The sequence below is a fragment of the Penaeus monodon genome, chromosome 36 (genome assembly GCF_015228065.2).
Source record: "Penaeus monodon isolate SGIC_2016 chromosome 36, NSTDA_Pmon_1, whole genome shotgun sequence".
Taxonomy (NCBI): Eukaryota; Metazoa; Arthropoda; class Malacostraca; order Decapoda; family Penaeidae; genus Penaeus; species Penaeus monodon.
Window position 1 is genome coordinate 30,071,998 of NC_051421.1, and position 12,500 is coordinate 30,084,497.

Consider the following 12,500-nt stretch of genomic DNA (forward strand, 5'->3'; position numbering starts at 1 on the left):
TATATATATATAAATACACAAATATATATATATATATATATATATATTATATATATATAATATATATATATATATATATATATGCATACATATTCTGTACATATACATATACATACATACATACATACATACATACATACATACATATAACATGTATGCATGTTCATATTATATACATATGTATATACACATACACACACACACACACACACACACACACACACACACACACACACACACACACACACACACACATATATACACATATATATATATTATATCATATATTATAATATATATAAATATATACATACATACATATATATTATATATATATATATATATATATATATATATATATATATATATATATATATATATATATATTCATATATATATGTGTGTGTGTGTGTGTGTGTGTGTGCGTGAATGAGAATGAGAATGAGTGCATATGTTCCCATCCGTATGCGTTTAGGTACCCGCAGGCGCGTGCACGACCGCTTAAACCTCCTCTCACCTTATGCCACGTGACCGTCGGCGTGGGCAGCCCCTTGGCGCGGCAGGTGAGGGTCACAGACTCCCCCTGGCGGCGCTGGATGTTGCCCTTGGGATCCACCTCCGTCAGGATGGGCACCTGCACGTTCCCCGGGGGCTCGTCTGACCCTGAGGGAGGTCAACAAAGGTCACATCACAGATCTCCTTTACGTGTTTTCATCATTCATTGACTGATTATTTTAGTTGTGGGAAAGAGATCTGCAAAGATGAAATTTGATTGAGAATAAAATTTTAAGATGAGGAACGAAGTCGAAAGGAGGGAAGAAGAGACAGATAACACGAGAAGAAGATGAAGAAGAAAAAAGAAGTAAAATAAGAAGAAAAAAGGGGAAGGAGAAGAAGGAAAAGTGTGAGAAATAGGAAAAGAAGAAGAAAATTAAGAAGGAGAAGAATAAGGAAAAAAAGAGAAAGAGGAAAAAGAAGAAGAAGAATAGGAAGAAGTAAAAGAAGAAGAAACAAAAAGAAGTAGGAAAAGAAGAAGGAAAACATAATAAGAAGAAAGTAAAAAGAGAAAGGAAAAAAAAGAAAAGAAAGGGAAGAAGTAAAAAAAAAAAAAAAAAAAAAAACGGAAGGCAAGAAAATGAAAAAAAAAACATACTTTATTGCGTCCTAAATTCCTATTCCCAATTGCTAATTACCATTTCCTTATCTCAATTCCTTATCAAAAGTGAAGCAAAATGAAACCTGAAATTGCCTGAAAGTACTTCGTTATCTTATCTTATTTTTTTTATGAAATAACTTTCATGAAATATACGACTGAATTTTTTTTTCAGAATATGAAAAATGGGAGACCAATAAAAAAAAGGGAATTATATAAAAGGAAGAATTGAGATTAATAATAAAAGATAAATATGTAAATACGCTGATAAAGGAGGAAGAGGGGGATATGTACTAAAACGTGCACGAAACAGAGACAGAAATAAGATTTAAAAAAAAAGAAAAAAAGGTGAAGAAACTCACGAAAGAAAAATAAGAAAAAGGAAAAAGAGAAGAAAATAAGAGAGAAGAAAGGAGAAAGAGAAGGAGAAAATAAGAGAGAAGAAAGGAGAAAGAGAAGGAGAAAATAAGAGAGAAGAAAGGAGAAAGAGAAGGAGAAAATAAGAGAGAAAGAGAAGGAGAAAACGAGAGAGAAAGAGAAGGAGAAAACGAGAGAGAAGAAAGGAGAAAGAGAAGAAAATACGAAAAAAATAGATAAAAAAATAGGAAATTTGGCTCAGGAACAAATTTCGAAAAGTCTAATGACCCAAGGGAGCGAGAGAGAAGAATAAAAGATAAAATGAAAAATAAATAAACAAGAAAAACAAACACGAAGAAGAAAGAAGGAACTGGTCCAAGACAATTAGAAATAAAGCAAGGGAAGAGGAAGGTCAAAGAAAAGGAAATTTTGGGCCAATGAACCAAATTGAATCTATATCACGATGAAAATTTGGGCCAATAACCGAAGTTGAATCTATATCACCCTACCCCTTTTGATGAAAATTTGGGCCAAGGAACCAAATTGAATCTATATCACCCTAACTTTGAGATGAAAATTTGGGCCAATGAACCAAACTGAACCCTTATGAACCCATCCCAAAGAAGGAAAATTCAGGCCAAAAAAAACTAACCGAATATCAACGAAGTGACATGCACTAACCCAGAGAAAACGAGAAAGAAATTGGGCCACGGACCAAATCGAAAACACATCACTTCAACCCCTAAAAACGAGAAAATTAGAAAAAAAAAAATACAAATAGGAAATGATCCAAACCAGACAAAAAAAAAAAGAAAAAAAAATAATAATTAGACCAAGGAACCCAAATCACCCCCCCCACAAAAAAAAAAAAAACGAACCAACATCCACTCACCTAAGACGATCAGGTGCATTGACACGTTCACCTGTCCGAAACCGTTTACTCCCAAACAGGTGTAGGTTCCTGAGTCTTCCACCTTCGCCGTTTTGATTCTTAAGATGTGATTCTTGGTGTTGTAACGCTGCCAGCTCGCCCGGACTTCCTCGCGGTCCTGGGGGGGGGGGGAGGGGGGGGGGGGAAGAGGGGGGGAAGGGGGGTGGAAGGTGTTGGGTTAGTTCCGTGTTGAACTTTTTATTTTTTATTTTTATTTTTATTTTCTTTGAAAGTATGTGTGGGTGTGGGTGTGGGTGGGGGGTTGCATGGCGTTTCTGGGTGATTGTTGGGCGTTTGTGTTTAAAAAAAATAAAATGTGTAATTCTGTGTCTGTCTGTCTGTGTATTTGTATTTCTCTTCCTTTCTCTTTTTCTCTTTTTTTCCATTTCTCCCTCTCTCTCTCTCTCTCTCTCTCTCTCTCTCTTCTTCTTCCCTTACTCTCCTTCTTCACCTTTTCCCGAACTCTACTGTATCCTCTGTGCCTAATGGTGTCTTCTCTCGCCTTAATGCTTCCTCTCTTAACCCTCTTCCCTTCGTGCGGTTTTCTTCTTCCTACCTTGTCTCTTTCTCGAATGGTTCCAATTCTCCTCCTCTCTCCTGCTCTCGATAATCTCCCTCATCTCTCTCTCTCTCTCTCTCTCTCTCGTTCTCTCTCTCTCGTCTTTTCTCTTTCTCACCCTCCCGCCCTTCTTTCTCTCTCATCCTCCCACCCTCTTTCTTTCTCACCCTGCCCTCCCTCTTTCTCTCTTCTGTTCCCATCTCGTCTCCCTTCTCTCTCTCCCCCCCCGCTCTCCCCCTCCCCCTCTCTCATTCTCCTACTAACTTGCGGACTCACTCTTTCTCTCTCTTTTAATATGATTCGAAAACATGAAGTTGATAGTGCATTTGTAAACGATACCAATTATATTGCATGCACTTATCAGCATCTATTAAGTTCTATTATGGCTCTGCAAAGTTTTATGTTTGCAATAATTTGCAACATAAACTGCCTGTGTCTGTGTGCGTTTGCGTCTCTCTTCTCTCTCTCTCACTCTCTCTCTCTCTCTCTGTCTCTCTCTCTCTCTCTCGCTTCCCCCCCCCCCTCTCTCTCTCTCTCTCTCTCACTCACTCACTCACTCACTCACTCACTCACTCACTCACTCACTCACTCACTCACTCACTCACTCTCTCTCTCTCCCTCTATCTCTATCTCTATCTATCTATCTATATCTCTCTCTCTTTCTCCCTCTCTCTTTGTATGTGTGTGTACGAGAGAGAGAGAGAGAGAGAGAGAGAGAGAGAGAGAGAGAGAGAGAGAGAGAATAGAAGACAGAGAGAGAGGAGAGATGAAGAGAGAGAGAGGGGAGGGAAATATAGAGGAGAGAGAGGGAGAGAGAGACGACGAGCCAGAGCGAAGAAGAGAGAGAGAGCCTATGTCCCTGTGTGTGAATGCATGTGAGTGGGGGAGAGTGTGCCATTTAAAACTATTTTCAAAATGTTTGTAAAGAGAATGCAGCTACTCTCACTGATGATATGCATACCAGCAATAAAGATTTATTGATATATTAATATGATGGTTATGATAATGGCAATGACGGTGATTGATAGTGATGGTTCTGATGATGATGGGATAGGAATGGGGATTAGGGATGGGGGATGTAGGATGAGTATGGGGATTTGGGCTTATGATGAGGATGGGGATGGGGTGGGATTGGATGGGGATGAGGAATGGGATGGGTATGATGATTAGGATGGTTTTGGGGGTGATGGGATGGTTAATGGGGATTGGGATTATGATGGTTTCTGGGGATGGGATGAGGATGAGGATGGGGATAGGGAAGGGGATGGGGATGTTCTGAGGATGGGGAGAGGATGGGGATTGGGATTGATGATTGTGATGATGGGATGGGGATGGGGATTAGGATGGTGAGGGGATTGAGTGATGGGGATGGGGATGGAGATGTGGATTGGCTGAGATGTGTATGGGGATAGGATGTGGATGGGGATTAGTATGGGCTTGTATGAGGATCGGGGAATGAATATGGTATGGGATGAGGATTGGGATGGGATGAGGAATGGTATGTGTATGAGGTTATTGGGGATGGGATGAGGAATGGGATGGGGATATGATGATATGGGGAATGTGGGATGAGGATGGGGAATGGGATGATATGTGTTAATGGGGATGAGGATGTGGATGGGGATAGGTATGGTGATAGGATGGGATGAGGATGGGGATGAGGAGGGGTGATGATGATGTGATGGGGATGAGGATGGGGGGGGGATTGGGGATTAGGATTAGGATGGGGTATGGGGATGATGATGAAGATGTTGATTGGGATGTAGGAGGGTGATGGGGATGGGATGGTGAATGGGATGCTGGAGTTTTATGAGGCTGGTGCTTAGGTGTTTTATTCTTGGGTATTGATGATGGGGATGGGGATGAGGATGGGTGGGGCTAGAGGATGGTGGAGTGTGCTGAGTGATGGTGAATGGGATGAGGATGGTGATTGTATGAGGTATGTTTATTGGTTATGGAGATGGGGATGTGGGATTAGGATGGGGATGGTGGGATGAGGATGGGGATGGGTGATTATGATGAGATGGGGGCATGTAGGATGGTGATGGGTGATGGATCTTGTTATTGTGATTTAGGATTGGGATAGGGGGATGGGATGATGATGGGATGGGGATGAGGATGATGGCGTTGGGATTGAATGGGGATGTGGATGAGATGGGGATTGGGATGAGGATGGGGATGGTGATGGTGATGGGGATGAGGATGGGGATGGGGATGAGGATGGGGATGGGGATGAGGATGGGGATGGGGATGGGGATGAGGAGGGGGGATGGGGAGGAAGGATGGGGATGGGGATGGGGATGGGGATGGGGAATGGGATGGTGATGTGATAGTGATGATGATGATGATGATGATGGTAATGGTGGTGATGGTGATGATAATGATGATGATTATGATAATGATATGATAATGATGATAATCTAATAAATCTAATCCACCCTATCCATTTACTCTATTTACCCATCCATCTATGTATGTCCCTATCCATCTATCTATCTATCTCCCTATCCATCCACCTACTTATCTCCCTACCTATCTATCCATCAGCCGATCCGACTCACCTTAAACCTATCCATTCATCTACCTCCCTATCCACCCATCCATCTACCTCCCTATCCACCCATCCATCTACCCCCCTATCACCCATCCATCGACCCCCCTATCACCCATCCATCTACCTCCCTATCCACCCATCCATCTACCTCCCTATCCACCCATCCATCTACCTCCCTATCCACCCATCCATCTACCTCCCTATCCACCCATCCATCTACCACCCTATCCACCCATCCATCTACCTCCCTATCCACCCATCCATCTACCCCCCTATCCACCCATCCATCTACCTCCCCTATCCACCCATCCATCTACCTCCCTATCCACCCATCCATCTACCCCCCTATCCACCCATCCATCTACCTCCCTATCCACCCATCCATCTACCTCCCTATCCACCCATCCATCTACCTCCCTATCCACCCATCCATCTACCCCCCTATCCACCCAACCATCTACCTCCCTATCCACCCATCCATCTACCTCCCCATCCACCCATCCATCTACCTCCCTATCCACCCATCCATCTACCTCCCTATCCACCCTCCATCTACCTCCCTATCACCCATCCATTACCTCCCATCACTAATCTTCCTCATCTATCTCCTATTAATCCATTTACTCCTTCCACCACCATCTATCTCCCTACCCATCCATCCACATCCGATCCGGATCACAAACCTACCTCCACATCCCCCATTTTAACCCACCCATCTATTCCCTATCTATCAAATCTCCATCCTCTATCCCCCAAATCTTCTAATCTACCCCACCATCATCCTCCATCTATCTCCCTACCTATCTATCCATCCATCATCCGACCCGACTCACCTTAAACCACTCGTAAAACGGATCCGGGTTAGCTGTGATGGGGCAGGGAAGCTTGACGATGTCCCCTTGGCGAACCACCTTCCTCGCCTCCCATCGCTCCGTCACGCGGGGTTCTCCTGTGAGGGAGGAGAGAGAGAGAGAGAGGGAGAAGAGGTTAGTGATTGTGGGTGGGGGGAGGGGTGGGGGGAGGGGGGGAGGGGGGGGAGAGAGAGAGGGGGAGAGAGAGAGAGGAGAGGGAGAGGGAGAGAGGGGAGAGAGAGGGAGAGAGGAGAGGGGAAAAGAGGGAGAAGAGAGAGAGGAGAGAGGGGAAAAGGGGAAAAAGGGTTTGGATTGGGGGGAAAGGGGGGGGGGGGAGAGAGAGCGAGAGTGAGGAAGAGTTGGAGGGGGAGGGGGGGGGGGGGATGGGGGGAGGAGGTGGGTGGGGGGTGGGGGGGAGGAGGGGGGGAGGGGGGGGGGGGGGGGGGAGAGAGAGAGAGAGAAGAGAGAGAGGAGAGAGGAGAGGAAGAGGGAGCGGGGAGAGAGAAGAGAAGAGAAGAAGGAGAGAGAGAAGGGAAGAAGAGGAGAAAGAAAGAAAGAAAAAGAAAGAGAGGAAGAGAGAGAGAGAAAGGGGGAAAGAAAAGAAAAAAGGGGAAAAAAAGAAAGAAAGGGAAGAGGGTGAGAGAGAGGACGAAAAGGGGAGCGGCGGGGGAAAAAGGGGGAGAGGGGAGGGGAGGAAAAGGAAGAAAGGAGAAAAAGGGGGAGAGAGAGGAGGGGGAGGAGGAAGAGAGGGAGGGAGGGAGGGGAGAGAATGAAAAAAAGGAAGAAAGAAGAAAAGGGAGGGAGAGGGAGAAGGGGAGACAGAAGAAGGCCCCGAAAGGGAGGGGGGGGAGGGAGGGGGAGGGAGGAGAGGGGGGGGAGGGGAAAAGGAAGAGAGGGGGACGAAGGGAGTGAAGAAAGAGAAGAGAAGAGAGAGAGAGAGAGAAAGAAAAAGAAAAAAAAGAAAAGAAAGAAGAGGGGGGAGAGAGAGAGAGGAGGGGAAAGGAGAGGAGAAGAGAGAAGAGAGAGAAAGAGAGCAAGAAAGAAAAAAAGAAAAAGGGGAGGGGGGGGAGGGGCGGGGAGGGAAAAAGAGAGGGAAAAAGGGGAAAAAAAAAAAGAGAGGGGGGGAGGGAAAAGGGGAGGAGAGGGGGGGGAGGAAGGGGGGTGGGGAGGGGGGGAAGAAGGAAAAGGGGGGGAAAAAAAAGGGGAAGGGGGGGGAAGAAAGGAAAGGGGGAGGGGGGGGAGAAGAGAGGGGAAAGGGGGGAGGAGAAGAGAGGAGGGGGAGAAGAGAGAGAGAGAGGGAGGAGGAAAAAAAGGAAAGAAAGGGGTGGGGGAGAAAAGAAGAGAGAGAGAGGGAAAGGAGAGAGAAAAGGAGAAAGGGGGGGGGGAAAAGAGGAGAAAAGGAAAGGAAAAAAAAAGAAAAAAAAAAGGAAAAGGGGAGGGAAAAAGAAGGGGGGAAAGGGAGAAGCAAAGGGGGGAGAAGGAAAAAAGAAAAACAATGAGGAAGGGGGAAAAAAAAAGGGAAAAGGGAAAAAAGAAAACCAAAAAAACCTTTAAAAATGCCCCCCAAAAATACCCCCACCTCCCCCATGGCCGACCGAAAGCCTGAAAAGGCGTCACAGAAAAAGCTTTTAGAGGGAAAAAAAGGGCAAAAAAAAAAGGGCAAAAAACCCCCCACCCCCCCCCCCCCCTAAAAAAAAGGGGGGGGAAAAAAAAAAAAAAATTTGGGGTGCTTTAAAAGGGGAGGGAAAAATTTGGGGGCTTTTGTTGGGGCTTTGGGAAAAGAAACAGGGGGGGTAAAAAAAAATACTTCTTCACCAAAGCGGGTTTTTCGACGAACAAGGGGGGATGCAAGGAGGGGCTTTTTTCCATTTTAGGAAAAAGGGGGGGGGGCGGGGAGGGGGAGGGGGGAGAAGGGGGGAGGGAGGGGGGGGGGGGGGGGGGAAGGGGGGAAAAAGGGGCGAGGGGAAAAAAAAAAAAAAAGGGGGGAAGAAGGAGGGGGGAAAAGGGGGGAGGGGGGGGGGGGAGAGGGGGGGGCCCCCGGGGGGGGAGGGGGGGGGGGCGGGGGAAAGAGAGGGGGGAGAGGGGGGGGGGGGGAGGGTTTGGGGCCCCCTTTCCCGCTTTCCGGCCTTTTTTTTGGGTTTTTACTTTGGGGGGGGGGGGTTCTTTTTAAAATTTTTTAACTAACAATTACTTAACCTTTAAAAACCCTAATTTTTTCCAAAAAAAAACCCCCCCCCAAAAAAAGAAAACCCCCCACACCCAAAAACCCCCCCCCCCCACCCCCCCCCCCCCCCCCCCACCCCCCCCAAAAACCACCCCCCACCACCACCCCCAAAAAAAATTATTTTTTTTTTTTTTTTTTTCCCCCTTTTTTTAAAAAACCCCAAAAAAAAAAAAAAAATTTCTCCCCCCTTCCCCTCCCTTCCCTTGTTTTCCTTTCTATTCCCCCGGAAAATTCCCCCTCCTGTTGGGAAAAAAAATTTCTTGCCTTCACGCTTTTTGTAAATTGTCTTTTCTTTTCGAACGGAAAAAACCAAAATTTTCTGCAGATGGATGCGGACTACATTTTCTCTATATCTAAATCCTCCCCACTTTTTTTTCATTTATTTATATTTATTATTATTATTTCTTATTATTCTGGTCTCTTTTACAGCTTTATTTCTCTGTTTCTCCCCTTCTTTACCTTTTGTCCAGGTCATACTTTATTTAATATTATCACTCATCAATTTTATCATTTATCCGTTTTTTATCCATTTATTTATACAGTATTGTGTCCTGGTTTCATCTACTCTTGCCTCTTAAGTCATCATCTCTTGTCATTCATCTACGAACTCATCACTAATTCATCCGTAGCTCAAACTCATTATTAATTCACTCATCTTTTTGTTCATCACTAAATGCATTCTCTTCTTCTTCCGCTTGTCTTCTTTATTTCTGGTTATTCTTTCACCACTAAAATCATCACTAATTCACTTACACTTCCTCCGTTTATCATTTTCATTTCTATCGTAATCCTATTCCTCTGATATTTTTAAATTCTACCTTTTATTCAGTCACTCGAACGCGATTTTTGATAAATATATATAGTTTTGTTTTTTTTTTTGCGTGTGTGTGTGTGGGGGGGGAGGGGGTGTTCTTTTCCTTACAACCCTCAGTCCATTGTTCTTTAAAGATGCCCTGTTCTTCTTAAATGAATCTCTCCCTCGAACCGTAGCACTGTTCAAGGGTACAATATATCGTGTTTTGGATGTGCTGATGATAGTAGTACAGTACGCTAACCTTTCAGCATATTCTGTAATTTGGTTTGACTTATATATATATATATATATATATATATATATATATATATATAAATATGGTTATATATTTTATATTTTATATATATTTTATATTTTTTTTTTTTGGGGGGGGTCAGTGATGAGTTCAAAAAAAACATCGATAAGAATCATAAATATTTAACATTAATTGCCGTTATTTTTTTTTTTACTGCCTTTGTAATGTACGTTTATGTAATAAAATAAAATATCATTTAAATTTCTTGCAATTAGAAGAGTTATGATTCCCCGCTTTTCATGCAGAGAGATGTATTTAATTGATGCCAATGATTGCAAACACGGAGGAAAAATGCAACACAATTTTCCAATTCCGCAGGAAATTAGATAAACCAACATCAGTTCAAAATGAAGGGGAGGCGATTCACAAATATCATGTCAATGGCAAACAATCTTGTGCATTGCCAAAGGGTTTATCTTGTAACACACATACACACACACACACAAATACAATCACGCACACATTTTCGACAGAAAATCCCTTTCCTGACGTGAAAATAACAACCCTTGACAAAGGGGAAAGCTACAGCTGACAGACGAAGGAGGGAAAACGAAACAACGGGATAAATAGGAATAATAAGACTCTCTCTCTCTCTCTCTCTCTCTCTCTCTCTCTCTCTCTCTCTCTCTCTCTTTCTTTCTCTCTCTCTCACTTTCTCACTATCTCTTCTTTCTCTCTATCTCTTTCTTTCTCTCTCTCTCTTTCTTTCTCTCTCTCTCACTTTCTCTCTCTCACTTTCTCTCTCTATCTCTCGAAAAAAACGAAAGAATGAAAGAAAAGCAACAAAGAGCAGAAAGAAAATATGCTTTGTGGAGTGCCAGGCAGTGCCATGGAAAAAGGACCATAAAAAGAATGTAATGGATTTCATCATCTTGTGGGGAATTTTGATGTAGGAGATAAAGGAGAATATGATAACACAAAATACGAATAAAAGAGAGGAAAAGGATAGAGTAAAAGAAGAAATAACATACCCAAAGAGCAGCTGAATAATGGTAATACTAATAAAATAATAATGATGATGGTAACAAGAATGAAAATCATGTTTATCAAAAAGAATTATAATAATGAAGATATTGATACTGCTAATACTGCTAACATGATAACAATAATAATGATGATGAAATAATAACAATTCAAAATAAGCAAGAAAAAAATAACAACAATAATAATAACAATAATGATATTAATATCAGTAACAATAACAGTAATAATGATATTAATACTCGTAGCATGGTAAAAATAATGATAATATTTATAACGATAACAACAACAACAACAATAATAATAATAATAACTTTGCTAATGATAGTAATAATAATAATAATAATAATAACGATAATGATAATAATAATAATAATAATAATAATAATAATAATAAGTATGTTGATAATAATACAAAAATAATAACAACAACAATAACAATAACAGCAATAATAATAACGACAATAAAACGACAATATAAAAACGAAAAACGTGAACACCCAACCAAAAAAAAAAAATGAAACAAGAAAACCACACACAGAACGAACGAAAAAAAAAAACGAGAGAAGATAACATATCAGGAACAAAGAGATGATAACAGAGGAGCTGGAGATAATAGTAATAACAACAGCGTACGAACAGATGTCTCTCTCCTGTTCTCTAACTGATCACACTGTCAGGAGACTATTCTGACAGGTGAGGAGAGATCCTGGACGCCTGGGTGTCAGCGGTACTGATATTGTGCGCGTGTTTTGGCGAGAAGGATGGAATGGAGAGGGAGAGGAAGAGGGAGAGGAAGAGGGAGGGAAAGGGGAAGGATGGAAGATTGAAGGAGGGGAAGGAGAGGGAGAGGAAGAGGGAGAGGAAGAGGGAGAGGAAGAGGGAGAGGAAGAGGGAGGGAAAGGGAAGGATGGAAGAATGAAGGAAGGAATGGAGGAAGGAAGGGAGAGGGAGGGAATAAGGAAGGATGGAAGAAGAGGAGGGAAAGAGGAAGGGGGAAAGAAGAAAGGGGCTAGAAGTGAGGAAGGGGAATGAAGGAAGGAAGGAAGGAGAAGGGAAGGAGGGAAGAGAGAGATAGCAGAAGGAGGAGAGAAGAGGGAAGGAAGAAAAGAGGAATGAGGGAATAGACAGGGAGGAGAAAGAGGAAGGAGAAAGGGGAGAGGCTGGGAAAAGGAAGGAAGGGAAGAGGGATAGACAGAGGAAGGAGGGAGAAGGATGAAATTACAAGAGCAGGGATGGAGGGAGGTAAAAAGGGAGAAGGAAAAGAGAGAGAGGGAGAGGGAGAGATAAACGAAGGAGAAAAGGGAAAAGGAGGGAAACGGGAGAAGAGGGAGAGCGAGAATTTGGTGAAAGAGGGGAGGGAGGGAAAGAGACAAAGGTAGGAGATGCATAATGGGAAAGAAACGGGCGATGAGAGAGAGAGAAAAGAAAGAAACACTGGGGAGAGAAGAGAGAGAGAGAGAGAGAGAGAGAGAGAGAGAGAGAGAGAGAGAGAGAGAGAGAGAGAGAGAGAGAGGAGAGAGAGAGAGAGAGAGAGAGAGAGAGAGAGAGAGAGAGAGAGAGAGAGAGAGAGAGAGAGAGGGAGAGAAGAGAAAAGAAGAGAAGAGAAGAGAGAGAGAGAAAGAGAGAGAGAGAATATCCCGGGCCTCGGGAAACCGGCCGCAGAATCCGCGTGAGATCTACAGCTTCCTGTATATATAGGGAGACGTAAAAAAAGTTTACGAGGCGCGTTAATATGTTTTCCTCCGGCCGAATTACTCTCCCGCGGTTCCCCCTTCGCT

General features: G+C 43.3%; 1 protein-coding gene across 1 annotated transcript in view; it reads right to left on the bottom strand.

Annotated features, from left to right (window-relative positions):
• The window catches only part of LOC119595447 (fibroblast growth factor receptor-like 1), a 117,156-nt gene that overhangs the window by 32,397 nt on the left and 72,259 nt on the right, over positions 1 to 12,500 (bottom strand). The window contains exons 3-5 of the mRNA XM_037944567.1: positions 6,388 to 6,503; positions 2,403 to 2,559; positions 518 to 663 (exon numbers count right to left, since the gene is read on the bottom strand). Coding sequence (XP_037800495.1) covers positions 518 to 663; positions 2,403 to 2,559; positions 6,388 to 6,503 — 419 coding nt within the window. The remainder of the gene's footprint in view (positions 1 to 517; positions 664 to 2,402; positions 2,560 to 6,387; positions 6,504 to 12,500) is intronic.